Source organism: Pteronotus mesoamericanus, unplaced genomic scaffold, assembly GCF_021234165.1.
Source record: "Pteronotus mesoamericanus isolate MK-2021 breed Mesoamerican mustached bat unplaced genomic scaffold, CSHL_Meso_final contig_32, whole genome shotgun sequence".
NCBI classification, from domain to species: domain Eukaryota; kingdom Metazoa; phylum Chordata; class Mammalia; order Chiroptera; family Mormoopidae; genus Pteronotus; species Pteronotus mesoamericanus.
Window position 1 is genome coordinate 15,203,427 of NW_026555134.1, and position 20,785 is coordinate 15,224,211.

Here is a 20,785-nt window from a genome sequence, read left to right on the forward strand (position 1 = left end):
TCTAATTCTTTACATTAGTGTAATTAGTTTAGCGTTTTCAAATGAAATTGGGTGTCTTTTAGAAATAACTGGGGTGTCAGAGTTATGAGCACCTCTTCTGATGCAGTAGCGCAGTGGTCTTTAGCAGTTTTTTGATCTTATGCAAATCTCCCAGCTTTCTCGTCTTGCCATTAAACATTCTTTTTTTTTGTCCCTGTTGTCTCTGATTCCTGGACTCACAAGCCCTCGCCTCATTTTTCTTCTTTGGAATGTATAAAGGACAGGCACTACTACCACCCTCTGTACTCAGGAGCACGTTTTCCTTTTGGTCCTCATTTTGATGTTGCAAAAGTGAACTATTACATGGAATCCATGAGAGTCAAAGCTTGAGGAACAATCAGTATTGAGAAACAATATTCTCAAGGATTATTTTGAAAAGTATTTCAGTTGATCTTTAGCGCAGATGTTTACCAAGCCTCTGTCAACTATTGTCTAACTGTCAGGCAGAGTTTAGAAGTTTAAACACAGAGCTTATATAAATCCCTACATACAGGGTTCGTTGTACTGTATATTTTACTTCTGTGATTTTTTTTTTTCCCTTTGGTGATAGATGGGAGGGTATTGCAGATTTTTTTGTTTTGTTTTGTTCTTTCTTTTCTGTGTTTTTATTCAACACTAGAAGAGGGGCAGATCTGAAAAAAAAATTATGTAACTGGTCCGTGTTCAGTCTTCTTTTTAAGACCCATAACATTCCTTCTACTCTCCAGTTAATAAATTACTAAAATAGGCTTCATTTTGGAAACTTGGGGTTTACTCTGATTGAGGAATGATGTTTTCCATGTATGCATCTTCCTGTAGCTTTAAGTGCAGGTAGGTAGGTCATTGCTCAGTCAAGGTTGCAAACCTCCCCTTTTTGTATGTGTAAGTCATTCCGTCTTCCGTTTTTTTGATTTTGTTTTGTTTCTTTTGAACATCTGTTTTCTTTCTATCATCACCTCATCTTTCTCCCAAGGTCCTTTGTCATTCTTTTCAGTATTCCATACAAGACATCATTAACTTTAATGTTCTTCTGATTCGAAGGCTGTGTTTTTAGTGTTGCCAAAGTGTGCCTGTTTGCACTCATTGAAAGACAAACACATTAACTACTAAATTCCATCATTCGCACAAGGTTCCACCCCCTCCTGGAAGCTTTCACTGATCAGTAGCAATTAATGTCTACAGTAATCATACAGCTTTTTGGTCATATGTAATTGTATATTGTTCTACAATTACTTTATAGGTCTTAACTCCTTAGTGAGATCCATAAGCTCTTGAGGGGTAGAGACCATGTCTTAACATATCTTGTGTATAATACCTACCACAGTTCTGGACAAATACAGATGATATGCACTTAGTAAATAGTTGTTGGACTGAGTTAAATTGAAGAAATATATAGACCTCATTTATTCTCAGCCCGAGACTATTGTACATTCATTTATTCATTCATTATGAATCCTAGTTTCTCTGTTACTTGTCCTATTCATTTTTTTGTGGGGCATCAGAGGAGGTCTCTTTATTTGATATGCAGGGATCTGTGCTCTCTTATGAATTCCAGTTCAATTTCTCCTCCTTTTTCAATAGTTCCCCCCGACCTCTGCCCATCTCTCATCTCTCTTTTAATACCTTACTGTCTGTTTCACCTCACCTACCCACTAACATAAAGTTCACCTCTGTGTGCAGATGCCTAATCCCTGATCCTTACAAAGCCAGGATCTGACTACTAGCAAGCCCTATGACATACTGCAGCCTTGCCAGTGCTGCCTGCCTGCTGTTTTTCGGCTTAAATACTGCTTTTGCTTGAAGGATCAGAAACTTATCTTAGTTTCTGAAATCCTTATTTTTGACTAAATGTGCTACAGAATAGAATTGTATTCTAACCTGTGCCCCCTTTGTTGATGTTTATTAAATGTCGATTAGGTGGTTGTTTACCCCCGGCTCGCCCTCCCATCTTCATCCTAACACTCTCCACATCAGTGTCTTTGTTAGACATTTAACTCCCTGAATGCACAACGGTTGGTTGTTCAAGTGCTTTCATTTCTGCCCTTCCAGTTGATGGTGGTGGTTGGCGGCCAAGCCCCGAAGGCCATCAGAAGTGTGGAATGCTATGACTTTAAAGAAGAACGGTGGCACCAGGTAGCAGAGTTGCCTTCAAGGAGATGCAGGGCAGGTAAGCCATTCCCTCCTGCAGGGTCATTGGGAGCTTCTCTCTCAGGTTTTATTTTATGAATCAGAAGAATTTTCATTAGCAAAGCTTTGATAAACCGGTGGTTAAACAGTGGCTCAGGAGCCTCATACAGCTCATTGATGGGGATAGCTGCTCTGTTTTCATCTTTAACACATCTTCCTGATTCACTAGTATAAGGTGCAATAACTAGCAATTTGCTGGATATTTTCTTAATTGCTTTTGCTGACAGGTTGAGAAAGGATTCTTTAGGTTGGGACCTTTAGTTCTAGGAGATTCCCAACTTAGTTACAAGCCACAGTTGCCTTTATCCAGGCACCCATTTCATAAACATTTGTTAAACTAGACATTATATAGCAAACCTGCAGTCAGAAAAGGCAGTTGCCAACTCTGTGGATTCTTCCTGGAGCTCATACTTGGATCCATTGTTCCTAGCTCCCCTGGCAAAATGAGTTCCAAGTGTGATGGAACATTTCTTTCATGGTAGTGTACTTGAACAGCATATCTTGGAGACTGTTACATATCAGCGCGGAGTTACCTCATTTTTTAAGAGCTATAAAATAGTTTTTTTAGGGGGGAGTTCTGGATATAGTATGATTTTTACTGGTTTTTAATTGAACATTAAAATTGTTTTTAACATTATGCTATGAACAGGGCTACAGTGAATTGTCATATGTCATTGTGTACACATGCTAATATGGCAGAATAAAACTCTAGAACTGGAATTACTAAAAGGTATCCTAAAAGGATACCCCAGTTATACACTAACCTTAAAATATGAAGATGCCCTTTTCCCTATACTCCTAACAACACGTTGTAATTAAATATTTTGAGTTTTACCAGTCTGGTAGGTGAAAAATGTGATCTCATTTTACTTTGTACTTCTTTTATTATGAGGAAAGGTAACATTTCTCTGAATTGTCAGTTCATGATCTATGCTATTTTTTAATTGCTTTATTCATTTGACAGATGCATTTATATGTTAAGGAAAGTAGCCTTTTTGTCTGTCATATATGCTGTGAATATTTATATTAACCTTTCTCATTTGACTTTACTAAAGCTGTTTTTGCCATGTAGAAATTTTTCACCAGTATATGAAGTCCTGTACATCAGAGGTTTGTCTGTGGACTTAAGGATTTGTTTCGTGTGTAGGAAAACCTTACTCCAAAATTAGTTGTGTGTGTGTGTGTGTACATACACATGTTTTTTTTTAAAAAAATTTTATGTTGAAATAATTTTAACACAATTTTCAAGAATTCCGAAGGTAGTAAAATGAGTCCTAGTATACTCTCTTCCTATCTTACATAACTGTGAAATAGTTATCAAAAACTAAGAAATTAGTATTGCTACATTACTGGTAACCGTAGACTTCTCTGTGGAGTTTTGACTGGGGCTTGAAGAAAGCAGAAGGGGCGGTGAGAGGAGCTTCTCGGATGAGAACAACAGCATGAAAAAGCTCATAAAAGTGGGAAGGTGGTTGGAAACCTTAGGTCTAGCAACATGATTTCTCTGTCTGGGGATCACCTGACGCCTCATTGGCCTGGGGGTCGGCTCCCTTTTTCGTAGACAATTAGAGAGTAAGTTGTTCATGCTTTGTGGGTTATATGGTCTCTGTTACAGTTACTAAAATGCAACTGTAGTGCAAAAACAGCATAGACACTATATAAATGAATGGTTTGGGCTGTGTTCCAATAAAACTTTATTTATGGATGCTGAAATTTGAATTTTGTATAATTTTTTGTGTTACAAGCATTTTTTAAAATATTTTTAACCACTTAAATATGTAAAAACCATTTTTAGCTCATGGGTCCTACAAAAATAGCCTGCAGGATATAATTTATTGACTCCTGATTTAGCCCACTAACGTGACAAACTGGGAGCACGTTATACAAATTAAGTATAAACATATAGAGTAGAAGATTCAAAATTTAAGGCCATGGGAGATGTGCACAGATTAGAGGAGCTTGCTCATTATTTAAGTCTGTAAATAAGTCTTTGAAAATGCCAAGAGTCAAAATAGGATCTCAGCCCATCCCATTGCGTTTTTTAATAATCCTAGAAAGGAGGACAGTTTAGTCCTTACATATAGTCTTATTATTGAATAGCATTTCTTAGGACCTATTCAGTCAGGATTCTCTTCAGGATAACTTATATTCTGACAACACCTATAGACATATTGGAAAGCAGTCCTTAGGCAGTGGTGGTAGTTTGGTCACATATTCCTCATAAACTGCTTTCTTTCTTTTGCAGGGATGGTCTACATGGCTGGACTGGTCTTTGCTGTAGGTGGCTTTAATGGTTCCTTACGAGTCCGCACCGTAGATTCCTACGACCCTGTAAAAGATCAGTGGACCAGCGTGGCTAACATGCGAGACCGGAGAAGCACTTTGGGAGCTGCTGTATTAAATGGATTGTTATATGCTGTGGGAGGCTTTGATGGGAGTACAGGTGAGTTCCTTTTCAATTTTTTCACATTGCTGTTAGAATTAACATAGTGATCGTGTTTCTAGAACAAATCATGGCACAATTAGGAGATATCTGTTCTAGCAAGTATTGTTAAGTTTAAAAATTCCATCAAGAATTCCTTTGTGATATGAGTGGTAAGGATATAAATTTTCCTTCTTATACATCAGTATCAGTCATCTTACTAAGTTAAAAAGCTAAGTAGCTTGGGTATGAGCCCTCTGGAAAAGAAATTATTGCTGTTTATCACTTAATCAATATGTTTACACTCCATCATTTTTTTCTCTTTTAATTTTAGTCCAGTTTAACATATCTGAAGTATTGTTCCCTAACAATTTATCAATATATAAAGGAACAATCATGTTACATTTTTTTTCTGGAGGAGGAATGAAGAGCATTATGCTTTATTACAGGTTTATCGTCTGTGGAAGCATACAACATCAAGTCCAATGAGTGGTTTCACGTGGCTCCCATGAACACGAGGAGGAGCAGCGTTGGTGTCGGCGTTGTCGGAGGTAGGTGCTGCTGCTTCCTGCAGGTGAACATTTTCATGTACACGTGGCTTCTTGTTAGGAGTGGCTCTTCCAGTAATCTAAAAATCAGTCCTCTACACTGGACAAGCAAGTGGTCATTTCAACGGGGAACCTAGTAGCTCTTGTAAAATTTTAATTATTCTTTTAAATTAGCTTGTGTAAATAAACTAACCTCTATAAGGCCCTCCTTCTTCCACTCTAGCTTCCCTCTCCTCCACTCTCTTACTGTCTTCCTTCTTCTCTCCCTCTTTCTTTCCTCCTTTCTCTTTCTCTGTCTCTCTGCATATGTAACCTATATGGAACTGTTAACTGATGTTAATGCAATTGTTTGGGGAACAAATCAGACAGCATATATACAAAGAGCTGTTTAACATTTAAGGGGTGGGTTGCCACAATTATTTATTTATATTCTACTTTGTCCCCCCAATAAAATTTAAGAAAGGCTATAAGTATTTTTTTGGTGTGATTCTATCTATCTATCTATCTATCTATCTATCTATCTATCTATCTATCTATTTCTTGGGTAAATTTGTAGGTTGCTGTGCCCTCCCCACTGTGATTCTATCTATCTATCTATTTATTTATTTATCTATTTATTTATTTATTGGGTAAATTTGTAGGTTGCTGTGCCCTCCCCGCTGTGGGTATAGTTCTCTGCACTATTTTTTTAAACAGCTTTATTGAGAGATAAATTACATGCTGTACAATTCACCCACTTAAAGTGTGCGGTTCAGCATGCACCCATGACAGATCATTTTAGAACATTTTTATTTCCCCGAAAAGCAGCCCTACTCCCCGTAGATGCCACTCCCGTCTTCCGCAGCTGTCAGCAACCACTACTCTCCCTTCTGTCTATAAATTCCGCATTTCTGGACGTTTCATACTATTGAAATCATACAGTAAGTGGTCCTTTGTGACTGGCTACTTTGACTTAGCATAATGTTTTCAGGGTTCATTTGTGCTGTAGCATTTACTGGTATCTCATTTCTTTTGGTTTAATTTGTTTTTTAATTTACTAAGATGTCTTTGATATCTAATTCCCTTTTCTAGGGTGTTGCTCACTTAACAAATAGTGTTATCCAAAGACATAATGAGTGTGTTTTCTATTCTGTCAGATTATTGATGAAAGTGTTAAATTAATGTCATCATATATTATTGATGAAAATGTTAAATTAATGTCATCATATATACTCTGCAGATCTTCATAATGTGATTTGGTAACTCTATGTATCCCCGTTAGGCAAGATTTTTATAGTCCATAAAAATCAGTAACACTTTACAGGGAAAGCCTGTTACCATGGAGGAAAATATATTATCTTCTGACTTGAAAAAATAGCACTTTTGTGAACGTGGCTTTCTTTGTGATTCCGTGTTTAGGTTTGCTGTATGCTGTAGGGGGTTATGACGGAGCCTCCCGGCAGTGTCTGAGCACGGTAGAATGCTATAACGCCACAACAAACGAGTGGACCTACATAGCGGAAATGAGTACCAGACGGAGCGGGGCAGGTGAGAGGGAACCTCAGTTAGTAATTGAAGCATGAAAATGATGGAAAAAGAGTTAAACAAGTGAAATGATTCCTTGACATCTCTTTATGTTTTCAGAAAATGTATACTGATTCTAGTAACCTTTTTAGAATATGTTTTGAATTACACAAGTAGGGGTAGACAATTGCACTTAAATTTCACTTGGTAAAATTTCTGAATGCTATATCAAAGGTTTCTTTTCTGTTTCACTTAATTATTTATATTATTTGACATTCTTTTTAGTCTGTTGTTTTAGTGCTTATTGAGGAACTTGTTTAATAATCAAGTCTTTTCATAGTCATTTCTTACAAATTCTGTGTTTCAATACTTGTTACGTAAAATTTCCCGGGACTGAGAGACCAAAGAAAGAGGCTCACAACACCAACACTGCATTAGAGTTTAGTAAGGAACTTACATACAAGGTGCGTCTCGGGCTGCAGCGAGAGGACACGGGTATCCTCCCTGCTACCTGGCACGCGCTAAGTGGTTGTGACCCATGCCAGATAAGGAGAAAATGCCTTACGTGCTGCCCGTGGGGACAAAGACCTGTTCTGGGATCCAGCACTTTTGGGTTATAGGGGAGGCGTCAGTAGTCTCTGAGGGAATTCACGAGAAGGAATCTCTGTTCTGGGAACAGTCTCTCCTCCGCAATACTGGTTTGCTTTTATCATGAAAGTTGTTTTCAAAACGATGATGTAAATAGCCTTCCCTCTCTGTTCATCACCTGCCTACTATATTTATTCTATTCAGCGTGCCTCTTTTTTTTTAGAGTAATAGTTCTTATTGAGATTCTCATTTGTCTGTTCATTTCCCTTTCTTTGGTTGTATGCTTTAATATGTTTTCCTTTTTTTAAATATCCACTTACTTTTACTATGAATAATAATTTCAAAAGTTTGAGTTACAAGTTATTTGAATAAACCCAAATATGTTATAAATCTCTAGCCCCTTTTACTCTACTATAGTTTGGTTCTTTGTTTTGTAGGTGTTGGTGTGTTAAACAACTTACTGTATGCTGTAGGGGGTCATGATGGGCCTTTAGTACGAAAAAGTGTTGAAGTGTATGATCCCACCACCAATACATGGAGACAGGTTGCAGATATGAACATGTGCAGAAGAAATGCAGGTATCTGTCTAGTTTACAATTACACAATTTATATGAATTGTATTTATAGTTTTACTAGAACTTACCAGTATCACAGTGTATTTCCATTGTTTTTTTACTGAATCTGGGTTCTCTAATACACTAGCTCTTTAAAGGCAGGTCTTATGTAATAATCCTATCAGCATAGAGTAAATGCTTAGCATAGTGTATGGAACAAAAGCAGGTTGTTGTGATGCTTGAGTTAATTTAAAATTTCTCCTTGTTGCAATTTTTGATGATGAATGTAGAGACTAAATCAGAAGAAAAGCCCTCTTTATTTGATATTGGAATTCTTTATTCGATACTTTCATTCTCAGCACAAACATTTGTGCGTACTATATATCATGTACTAGATATGCCAGTTCTTAGGGAATTTAGTTTAGTTAAGTAAATATTTATAACAGATTAAAAGGCTAGTGTTTATCTGAATCTGGAGGGGAAGCCCAAAGAAGCAAACCCTGATATAATACAATTCAGGATTTCTAGGAAATGGAAAAGCTAAAACAACAACAAATAATTTTAGGAAAACTGAGGTCTTTAGGAAATTAAATACTTGAAAAGAAGATCCATGCAAGGGACATGGAAATGGAAAATAGATTTAGGGTGGCTAGACAGTCTTTCAGGAAATGCTTTTGTTCTTTAAAATGTCATTATCTTCATGCCATTTTCCATTGTCCAAAATAAGTTCTTGATGATTTTCAAACTCAGTGTACACCATTGGGTGATATTACAAGATGCACACCCCCAAAAATGCTCTTCTTAATTTCTCTTTAATTTAAATGTGATTATTATGGGAAATTAAATATGTGAGACTGCAAAGACTGTCAACAACAGAACAGAATTTATAATTAATTCTACATGAACTCGCACCTCATTCAATCATTTGTACTTGGTAAGGTCCTAGAAATCTCTCGGCTGTTGATAGTCTGGAAACATGGTAAGACCTACAAGTCTGGGCCCCAGGTAGAATGCGTGCTTGACCCCAGTGCATAGTTAAGTTAGAAAAAGTCACAGTAGTATGTGCATGTGCCTTCCCTGGATTAGGAAATTTATTTTTCCTAATTATTTGCAATTTGAACTTACTTCATTGTTTTCCTGGAGATTATTTGGAATAAACTTATTTTTCCTCCTACTCATGTTTCATTTTCAAATCAAAGTAAGCTCATTTCTGATGGCTAGAAGAGTAAGGAGATGATTTGTATATGTAGAGCAATCATTGCCCTGCTCTTGCTTTTCAAGTATTTGAACTACTTTAAAATGGTATGAATTTGCTTCCTGCCAAGAGACTGGAATAGTAACACAGTTGAGTTTGAGTAGGGAAGATCCGCTCTATTTGTACAGAAGATACTATTGCTAGTGCGCTTTGAAATGCTGTATATAGAGTGGGCTCATTGTTATGTTAAAAATCTGCAAGGACCTGTTAATTATGCCAGCAGAACTATCCAGGGTACTGCAGAGACTGGTGCAGCAGCATCCCTCTGGATCTTTTGATGTCTTCTAGTACCACTTCATGATAGCTCTGAATCTTGTTTAGAATGATTAAATATGCTTTATAAAAATAGGGAAATACAGGTGTTTATCTTTTAGCTAAGCAATTTTTTTGGTAAAAATTTATATTAAGAAAATTTATATTATATTACATAAGTATACAAAAAAGTATGCAGAGGGGTCCTTGTTCATTTTAACATCATTGATAAGAGCAAAAAACAATCCTAAAAATAATTTAATATCTATTAGTAAGAAAAATAATATTTATTTCAAAGACAATAAATTATGGTATTGTCATATATGGAATACTGTGCAGTCACTTATGTAGATCTATATTTATTAATATTAACTTGGGGACATGTCCAAGCTATGTTTGGTGGGAGTGGGTGAGTAATAAAGTAGAATGTATATTATGGCCTATTTGGGGGTTAAAAACTAAGTATCTGAGGATGTGTGTGCATGAGGAGGATTAAAATAAAGTAAGGGTATTTTGAAAATTAAGTAAAATAATACAAAAATAAAGCAAGTACTATATAAATGATACCAGTAGGAGCTAACGTGACATTAGACTCTCACGTATAAAAAGAATAAGAATTCTTTCTTGGTCACCATCTTCTTTTCTTGCCTCCTTCAAGGAAGTGTCTCTGGATCACCTCACCAAGCATGTGCAGGGATATTCATATTCATCCAAATTTTAAAAATAATTGCTTTCTTCTCTAATTTTTTTAAAGGCGTTTGTGCTGTCAATGGTCTGTTATATGTAGTTGGAGGAGACGATGGTTCCTGCAACTTGGCCTCGGTAGAATATTATAACCCAACGACTGACAAATGGACAGTCGTGTCATCTTGTATGAGCACAGGGAGAAGCTATGCTGGTAATAACTGTCTCATTTTCTGATAGTCTTCTATTACAGTACAAAAAAATACACCATTATGATTTTTGCATTAAGAATCTTATTCTGTTCTAAGAAGAAAGTCTTTTCTCAAAATGTATTTTAATTTGTTGTTCTTAAAATAATATTGGATACATATTTTCTGAAATCAAGCAGTATTTTGTCTTCCCACAGTCACTTGTATTTGAAATCACAGATCTTTCCATTGCAGGGGCATAAAATAATTAACATGGCTAGTATCTGTGTGCAGTGGAGTGGAACTCACTGTGTCAGATCCACAAGAAATACCACCCCTACAACACCCTGGCAGGTCTCCCTTGTGATGGTGTCACAGTGAGACTAGGGGGTAATTTTTCTTAAGCACAGCACGAGACAAACGATAAAATACCATTTTGTCCATCCTCTTAGTAAGACAAATTGTAATTATCTTTAATAAATATAATGAATCTTTAAAACTGTATGTTACATATTAATTATTCTGATGATTGATATTTATATTGCTTTAAATATTAGAATTTTTCAATAACATTCTAATATTGATCCAGTTGTGGAGAAAAAGGTTTATATTAATTAACCATCACAATTGTTTATGTATTATCCAAAACAATACCTAATAGAACATTGTACATAGGATCCCAGAATAGCACGCCTGTAAATTAGGAAAAAAAATTTTTTTAACACTTTTATTGAGATATAACTGATATTGAATAGCTTATATTTAGATGTACAATTTTATTAATTTTGACATACGTATATATCCACGAAATCATCACCACAATCAAGATAATGAAAATATTTATCATCCCTAAAAGTTTCTTTGTACCCCTTTGAATATTAGGTGGATTTTAGTATTTCCTGAACAAAATTATTCTTTCTTAATTGTAACTGCAAAGAGCAAAGGAGTAAATCTGGATTAAAAAGTCTGATGTTTTGATCTATAATTAAACAGATTTCACTGTCATTTAGATTGAAGTGATAGTACTTTTGATACACTATGCATTTGTTCAGTATCTGTGGCTTGAGTAATAAAATAAATTCAGTATTTTCTCAGACACACAGAATGCTGCCTATAACTTCTTGTTTATTTCTTTGTTCAGGGGTCACAGTTATTGATAAACCACTCTGAGCCTGAAGGACATTTTCAGCATATTTCTACATGAGAAGCAGACTTCAACAAGTATTTCTGAAGTGACTGAGAATCTAGCACTTCTCCACTTGCAGCTGCACTTTAAGTCTCTGCAGAAGATAAGATCGTCTGCCTTTATAGGCCTCAGATTCTGAAGATTATTTTTGGTAGAAGCACTGTGTAGGCTTTTTCTGCAATGAGCAGCAGCTGACTGAATTTTAATAAGACACATGGACTGCAGTACTTACTGTGTAGTCCTTAGACAACAGTTGCTTTCATAAAGACGAGTTATCAACCTTGAATAACTATGCGTTATTTTGTGAAGAAGGATAAAGTAATATGTGTGGTTGTAAAATTAAATTTTATCTTTCTTTATTTCCTTCTCCTGAAAATCTGTATACACAGGAACTGAAAATCTGAACAGGTATTAAATTGTATGTAAGTATACAAATTAGTTGAGGGATAAAACTGTTTGCTTTTATAAAATATCTTTGATTACATGAGTATACTAACTGGTGTGCATACAACTGTGTGTCTATATGCTTTCCTTTAAATATGTTTGAAAAGATGTTTGAAACTTGATTATACTATTTATAATTGGCACAGTACTTTGAATTATGCCAGTACTACATTGTAAAACAGAGTTGTATTTTTTGATATTTAACAATGCTTAACACTTTAAAATGCCACTTCTGAGGAATGAACATGGTGTAACACACTTGAATATGTGTGATGCCAAACTTTTTTAAATAAAATGTAAATTATGCTTATTTATTATTTTCTTTGGTTTAATCTTGGTCATGTTTTGGTGTGTATTTTTACTTTTTTTCTTAAAGTAACACTTTGGCATGATCATTATTGCAGGTTTTTGATGAATATAATGAATGTATGGAATTCAACTGAATTTGCATGGTCTTAAGAATTTTTTCTGTGTGTATAAATTTAGCTGCAATTAACAGAAGAGAGAACTTTCTGTGAGTAGCCATGTGTGTTGATAAGATACAGTTTTTCTGAGATCTTGAATTAATCTCACTTTAAAAATGACCAAAACACGTCTTTCTGGAATTATCTTTGAATAAAAGTTTGTATATTATTTGTTTCACATTGTCCTTGTTTTTATCATTTAGTTTGATATTAAGAAAGTCCCCTGTTTGGTTTTTCTATTTTTTTGTAAAATGTGCATTTTTTTTAACTTCACAATTCAGTATTTTTAATTTGTTGCCAAAGTAACCTCTAAGGCAGGTCTGTTAAATCAATAACTGTGAAGTCATTGAAAAATGTTCTCCAAGAAAAAGTTACCTCAACTGTCAAGGAAAAGGCTCTCAAGGATTGGTGAAATTTAAAGTTTTTATATTCCTTTGTTCCTAATATGGGCAGGACACAAGATACAGATAACACAGATAACACTGAACCAAACTCCTGAAGGGACTTAACCCAACTGTGTCAAAAGCTGCCTCACCTTTAACCAAGCCTAAACAGCCTGAACTGCATCCTGACGCCATAGTTGAGATTGCAAAAATTCTCTGCTTTGTTAATGACCTGGGACCACAAGAGGTATATAAAACCTGCTGTTAATCAGTTGCTTCAGAAATTAACAATCCAGTATCAAGTATGCCAAGACCCAAACCTCCATTTTCCACATACAAATTTCAGTAGCACTTACATAGAAAATACTAAATTCAATAGGTCAACTAATGTAATTATCTGAGGATACACACATGCACACACACATATAGCTGAGGTTATATATAGCTTTTAAAGTGGGTTTATTTTCTCCTTATAAAAGGAATACATACTTTAACTAGAAAGTACAAGAAAGTAGAATTTAATCATAATCCTACCACCTCAAATACAGTACATTAATTTTTTCCTTCAATTTTCTTTTTTATTTGTAGCATTTTAAAAAACTTTACAATAGCTTTAATGAGATATAAGTCACATACCATACAGTTCACCCATTTAAGGTGTATAGTTCAGTGGTTTTCATGTATTCACAGAACTGCAACCATCACTGCACAAGTAATTTTAGAACATTTTCAACATCCTCAAAGAAACCCCATATCCATTAGTACTCACTCCCTGTTTCCTCCAAACCAACAGCCCTAGGTTACCACTAATTTATTTATACTTAGGTGGATTTTTCATTGTAAGTGGAAATAAGATTAAGTTTATCAGAAAAAGAAAAAAGCCTATGCTCAACTTATGAAAACATGAATTTCTGCCATAGTGTGGCTCCAAGCCCATCCATCACCAACAAATGTGAGGGAGGGTTTAATGAACTTGGAGCGCTGCTAGCTGTTTCTGACAGTGGCAGCGAGAAAAATGTGTCATGTTATCTTTTCCTGATCACTTCCAAAGCACTAATGTTTCATGAAACTCTCCATGAATCTATCAATTAAAGATTTATCTAAACATTTTTAAGCTTTTTAAAAAATAGAATCTATTAGGGTAACAAAATCTGAAGTACTTAGCATGTCAAATACCTCTTTTTCTTTCTTTGAAGCTTTAATAGCTATGGAATAAAATAGTTTGCCAAGACTTGTCAATAGCTAGATTCATAATTATGATTTCAGGGCCTTTGAATATGTGCTCTTCCTAACACCAGCCTTTGCTGGTGTTTCCAGTTGGAAACACCTTAGTTTGGGTTTTTTTTAAAGGTACTTAAAAGCACTCCTTGCTTGTTTGGTTATTGCAAAAGAGAGGCCAGAGGTTAAGGCAGAGAGTTGTCTTAGACATCTTGCCAAGGAAGACAGCACGAGGTTTGAGCAGAGCTCAATGCTAGGTCCCAGGACCTGCATCATGAAGAAACTGCTGCCTATCAGGTGCTTGGTGTGACCTTAAACGCATTACTTAACTTCTGACCCTTATCTTGACTTCCGTAAAATAGCAACAGTAGTATGTATGTCACTTACCAAGTTAAGATATGATGTATACTAATGTACTTGAAATACAGAGGACCCTCGATAAATTACCGCTATTGTTGCTCTTCTCTGAACCTCCCATTTCTTCATTGTAGGGAAATAAGTGAGTGGAGCTGCCATATCTGTATTTCCTTTCAGCTCTGAATGACCCCCCCGCCCCACATACATATACCTGTTCTGATTAAATATACCTACTGTGATGGGATTCTAAGCCAGCATTTACTGAGCACTTCTTGTATTCCAGGTACTGTGCAAAGGGCCTTAATCCACGATCTCATTTAACTGTCATAACGCTCATTGAGGTGTAGGTATACTCATTTTTCAGAAGTAGCAGATAAGACTTCGAGAAGTATCTTACCCAGAAGCACACTGCTGACAAGTGACAAAGCCTGGTAAGTCTGGACCCACAGGGCATGCTGTTAACACTACTTGGCAGAGGGCAGAGGGATGGGGCAGAGGCAAAAGTGGGCTGCAGTGCAATCATACCCACAACCACCCCCAACTGGAGGGGAGCAGTGGACCTTGGAGCACAGTGGTCCTAATTTGGGGGAAGGGGCGGGGCCTTGACACTCCTGCAGCAGCCGGTCCCTGGACTCAGGCTGCACGCCTGCCAGTCCTTACGAAGGGGACCTGAGTGGTGCATCACGCCATTCCCTCCAGGACACTGCTCACCTTCCATGTGCACAGACCTTCTAAAGACAGGGCTCTGACTCTGAGCCCCCAAGGGACAGATTCCATTTCTCTTCATTTGCTCTGAGCTCTCTGTCGTGATACTTTACAAACAATGTGGCCATCAGAGTACATGGGACAAGTAAGAAGAGTAGTAAGTCACTGGACCTAAGGAGGGACATCCTTCCAGAGCGGACTTCTTCAAACAGGTAAAACACCTGAATTGATGGGTAAGGGAGACGGTTATTTCAGGCAGAAGAACCAGTTTGACCATACCGAGGGAGGAACAACAGCATTCTATTTCAGAAATTACTATATATATATATATATATATATATATATATATATATATATATATATATATATATATAGAAAGTGCTCTCAACTAGCCCAGATGGTGTCCTTGTGGGAATTGTTAAAAGACACTCTTAAGTGAAAGTGTAAATTCGTATATTATTACACCATCAGTGCATACTGCTCTTGTACCCTAGTACGCAGTATTTTAGTATTGAGAGGAGATTGAGATGAGGCTAGAGCTGTAGATAAAGTTTTAAGTTTCAACCCTCTGCCCAGCCCCTTGGCGCTCACCGTCCTCCACAGGTACGCAACCCCCGGATACAGGAGTAGCTACGTGCCATCTAGTACGTCAAATCATTTTCTAAACCTTTCTGAGCCTTGGGTTTGCTCATCTGCCATTTGGGCATAATAGTATTGCCGCAGGAGATACAATGTGTTTGAAATTCTCCGTTTTTCATATATAGGGGTTTATCAAAGGATACTTGGGCTGGGGCCACAAGAATTACCTAAATCCAGGGCAGACCAGAGGAAGGCGGGGTGTCCGCAAACAGAGTCAAAACAGATTTTAAAACTCATGCTATTCTCTCCCCGCGTTTTGGCCACGTGGCTGCTGCAAAGTTTACATCTCAACGCCGCAGGGACGGCGCTCTGGTACGCTCTCCCTGACGCGGAACCTGTGCCCACTACACTTCGCGCGGAACCTAAGTTGCCCTGGCGACGACTCCTCGCGTCCCGCACTTAGAAGCCTCTGTGCCCGCCCCCTCAGAACACTGCACACTACCGTGCTGCCCCGCCTCCAGGCGCGCTGCGGCACCAATCACTGACTGGGCGTCCCGGTCTCACTATCCTCACTCCATTCGGAGCGCCAATGGCTGGCACCGCCAGGGATTCGTTTGCGCGAGTCGCAGGAGGCCGGCAACCGTATAGACCAATCACAGCGTCGAGGAGGCGGGGCAGGAGCCTCGCAAGCCAATAACAACAAAAGGAGGAGCCGGCCTAACCCCTCAGCCAGAAGAAGCGAATTCCTGGTCCGGCACCAGACCGAATTTGGGTGGTGAAGGTGGTGGTCTCCGCGCGAGCGTCCAGGTAAGGGATCGGAAGAGAAGATCTTAAGTGAGGAAGCGGGGGCGTGCGGTCTCCGGGCCTGTGCACCGCGGGATTGACGGGGGGGTCGGGAACGAATGCACGCTCAGGGCCGGGTAGGGGCATCCTTACCCAATGTGAGGGCGGCGAGGGGCAGGAGGAAAAATGGTGTGAAATCCTTAAACGATGGTACTGGGCTGGGGCTTGTCACTTGCTCTGTGAAAGTCTACAGTCATCCCGAGACTGGACGTATTAGACGAGAGTTACAGCACAAGTTGACGGAGTGATTGAGGAAAGTTCTACAAAATAGAAGCATCACAGGCGGAGATTGGATGTGTCTTGTCTGTGCGATGCTTCTATTTTGTAAGACTCTCAATCCTCCTGTATAACTCTCGTCTAATACGTCCGGTCTCGGGATGACTATGGTTGAAACCTTGACCCCGCCATCGTTTAAGAATTTCACGCCATTTTCCTTGCCCCTCGCCGCCCTCCCCCTGGATGCCCTACCAGGTGCATTCCCGCCCCCCCCCCGTCAATCCGCCCGCACAGGCCGGGTTTAAGGTCTTGCTCAGGTCACCTGGACAATAAAAGGCCTTCACCACCCCAAATTCGTCTGAGTGCTGGACAAAATTCTGGCAGAGACAGGCCAGCTCTCCTGTTGTTGGCTTGCGGGCCTCTGCCCCGCCTCCTCGACCTTATGCGGGGTGCCGGCACTCCTGCGACTCCGCACAGCCTCGAATATGGAGTGAGAGTGGTTGCCAGGACATAGTCAGTGATTGGTGCCGCAGGCAACGCGGGAGGGCATGGGCACAGAAAAGACTCTAAGGCGGGACGCGAAGAGTCGTCTTGAAATCTCAGCAGGTTCCGCCTTAATGCTAATTAATTTCCACGTCAGGAAGCCTGCCAAACGCCGTCCTGCAGCGTGAATCTAAACACTGCAGCAACCCGCGTGAGTTTTTAAGACTGTTTTGTCTGTTTGGACCTTGCCTTTCTGGTCTGCCACTGGATTTAGGTAATTCTTGTGGCCCCCAGCAAGTATCGCTTTGATAGTATATATGAAAGGCGAATTTCCAAGGCGCATTGTATCTGCTGTCTGTGTACTTTGGCCTTTTGATGAACAATTTCAGAAAGGTTTGGAAAGTGATTTGACGTATATGGCGCGTAGCTACTCTGCTCGGGGTTGCATTGGAGGCGAGCGCTGGGGCAGAGAACAAGGCATATCTACAGCTCACAACCTCTCAGCCTCCTCAGCCTTGCGTACTGGGAATACAGGCGAGCCATGCACTGTTGAGTGTGACCAATATGCAGATTTACACTTTCGCAAGTCTTTTAACAATTCCCTGAGACACCATCTGGAAATTTGAGCACTCTATATATATATATATATATATATATATATATATATATATATATATATATATATATATATAATTTACAGTAAATATGTGTCCTCACGTATGGTCAAACTGGTTCTTCTGCCTGAAATCTTTGTCTCCTGCACCCCATCCAATTCTGTTTGAAAGAGTCACTCAGAAAGTCCCTCTGCGTCCAGTGACTGCTGCTCAGCATGTGTCTGATGGCCACATTGTTTGTAAGTATCCCGACAGAGCTCAGAGCAAATGAGAATGGATACGCTCACTTGAGGCTCAGGAGTCAGCCCTGTTTGCAGAGGTCTGTGCATGGAAGGTAGGCAGTGTCACCAGGGGAATGACGTGCACCCTCAGGTCACATGTGGATTGTGCGCCTGAGTCGGGACGACAACCTGGGCCTTTTCCCCCAGATTAGGACTTGCTGTCAGCTCAATCACTGCTCCCCTCCCAGTTGGGAGTGAGTTGTGGGTATGTTACTCTGTGCCACACACATGTTTATCCCTCTTTCTGCTTAGTGAACGAGCGTAGCTGAGTCCGGGCTACACTGCTGTGCGGTGTATGCTCTGGGCAGATATATAGGATAACCTCTGCTCGCTTCTGCCAAAATGGTATGTACGCCTCAGTGGGGCGTTACTTGTTGCAGTACCTGGGAGGCTAGGAGTGGCATCACCCGGCTGTTATATTTAATCAGAATAGAGATATGTGCTCCCACACAATGAATGGGGTCAGAGAGAGCAACGTAAGCACTCGGGAGTCGAGTTGCGCCAGTAGGCATACGTATCTTAGCTTGTAGTGACATACTGACCCGCTATTTTGCACTTGAGTCAGTAAGAGTCAGGAGGGTGCGTCACACCAAACACGCCTGATGGAGACAGGCGAGTTTTTCATTTCGTGATGCAGATCTGGGACCCCAAGCGTGAGCTCTGCTCAAACCCTCATTATATCTTTCCTTGGCCAAGATGAGCAGAGACTCTCTGCCTCCCAACCTTCCTCTAAGCGCAACCAACAAACAAACAGGGAGTGCTGAGACATACCTTTAAAAAAAACCCAAGGCTAGGTGACATTTCCCAACTGGAAACACCAGCAGAAACAATTGTTAGAAACATATTCCAAAGGCCCTAATCACTTCAATTAAATGAATCTAGTAATTGATAATTACAACCTTCAACAAAGCTTTCAAGAAGAAAGAGGTATTTGATGTGCTAAATTACTTCAGACACATTACCTAATAGATTCTATTTTAAAAACTTAAAATGTTTAGATAAATCTGAATTGATAGATGTGGAGGACTCATGGAGACATTGAGTGCAAGTGATCAGGAAAGAATAACATATTTTATTTTCTTCGCTGCCTGCTGTCAGAAACAGCTAGCGGCGCTCCAAGTTCCTCCCTCCCCTCACATTGTGTGATAGACAGGCTAGTACACTATAGCAGGAATTCATGTTTTTCATAAGTTGAGCATAAAACTCTTTTTCTGATAAGCAATCTTATTTCCACTTACAATGAAAATCCACCTAAATATAAATAAATTAGTAACCCTAAATTATTTAATTTTGGAAACAGGGAGTGAAGTACTTAATGGATATGGGAACTGAAAATGATTCTAAAATTAAATGCATTGATACACCAAAATTGCGAAATTTATACCTTAAATGGGTGAACTGCTATGTTGTGACTTATATCTCGACTATTGTAAAAGTTTTAAAATACTACAAATAAAGAAGGTGAAGGAAAATTAATATACTATATTTAGTGGTAAATTATGATTAAATTCTACTTTCTTATTACTTTCTAGTTAAGTGTATTCCTTTTTATAAGGAAAATAAACCCACTTTAAAATATATAACTCAGCTATATGTGTGATGCGTATTGTCCTCGAGATAATTTTATGTTATTTATTGAATTTATTATTATTTTCTATGTAAGTGCTACTGGAAATTTGTATGGAAGATGGGGTTTAGTCTTGGCATACTGAAGCTGCTGGATTGTTAATTTCTGAAACAACGATTGGCAGCAGGTTTTGCTGCACTCTTGTGTCCCGGAATAGATAACAAACGCGAGTCTTTTGCAGTCTCAACTATAAGCGTCGGGATCTGCATTCAGCTGTTTGGAAACTGGTTAAAGTGAGCAACTGGCTGATTGGGGGTAAATCCCTTCGAAGTTTGGTTCAGTGATCTTCTATCTTGTGTCTGTATTAGGAACAAAGGAATATAAAACTTTTAAAATTTCACCAATCCTGAGCCTTTTTCGCCAGTTGAGTAGCGTTTCTTGGAGAACATTTTTCAGTGACTCACGGTTGTGATTACGCCTTTTAGGTTACTTTGGCAACAAATTAATGCAATTGTGAAGTTAAAAAAAATGCACATTTACAAAGATAGAAAATTGCAAACGGAACTAACAATATCAAACTAAATGACAAAAACAGGACAATGAACAAATAATATACAAACTTTTATTCAAAGATAATTCCAGAAAGTGTTTTGGTCATTTTTAAAAAAAAAGTGAATTATTCAAGATCTCAGAAAAACTATGCAATATATCAACACACATGGTATTTTTCACGAAGTTCTCTCTTCTGTTAATTGCAGCTAAACTATACGCAGAAAATTCTTGAAGACCATGCAAAATTCACAGGGTCATACATTCATTATATTCATCAAAAACCTACAGTAATGATCTCATGCCAAAAATGTTACTTTTTTAAGAAAAAGAAATAAAAATACACGCAAAAAACATAATAATAAATAAGCACATAATTTTATTTAAAAAGGATTTGGCATCACACATATGATGACTAGTAATGTTACACCATGTTCATTCCTCGAAGTGGCATTTTAAAGTGGTAAGCGTATTTAAATATCAAAAATACAACTCTATTTTAATGTAATACTGGCATATTCAAAGTGCTATTGCCAATATAAATAGTATAATCAAGTTTCAAACATCTTTCAAACATATTTAAGAAACATATAATTTTTACACAGTTATATACACGCAGTGAAAATATACTCATGTAATCAAAAATATTTTATAAACAAACGATTTTATCCTCAACTAATTTGTATACTTACATATA

At 38.2% G+C, this 20,785-nt stretch overlaps 2 protein-coding genes across 3 annotated transcripts in view; one reads left to right on the plus strand and one right to left on the minus strand.

Moving 5' to 3' along the window:
* The window catches only part of KLHL2 (kelch like family member 2), a 76,682-nt gene extending 64,264 nt beyond the window's left edge, over nucleotides 1–12,418 (plus strand). For both annotated transcript variants that reach the window (XM_054576118.1, XM_054576119.1), the window contains 7 exons: nucleotides 2,068–2,185; nucleotides 4,451–4,648; nucleotides 5,077–5,178; nucleotides 6,574–6,702; nucleotides 7,704–7,844; nucleotides 10,082–10,225; nucleotides 11,341–12,418. In XM_054576118.1, coding sequence (XP_054432093.1) covers nucleotides 2,068–2,185; nucleotides 4,451–4,648; nucleotides 5,077–5,178; nucleotides 6,574–6,702; nucleotides 7,704–7,844; nucleotides 10,082–10,225; nucleotides 11,341–11,369 — 861 coding nt within the window. In that variant the 3' untranslated portion in view covers nucleotides 11,370–12,418. The remainder of the gene's footprint in view (nucleotides 1–2,067; nucleotides 2,186–4,450; nucleotides 4,649–5,076; nucleotides 5,179–6,573; nucleotides 6,703–7,703; nucleotides 7,845–10,081; nucleotides 10,226–11,340) is intronic.
* A 3,655-nt stretch (nucleotides 12,419–16,073) lies between these two features.
* Nucleotides 16,074–20,785, minus strand: part of LOC129072519 (kelch-like protein 2) — a 79,532-nt gene continuing 74,820 nt past the window's right edge. Inside the window, 1 exon segment of the mRNA XM_054575986.1 lies at nucleotides 16,074–16,400. Coding sequence (XP_054431961.1) covers nucleotides 16,074–16,400 — 327 coding nt within the window.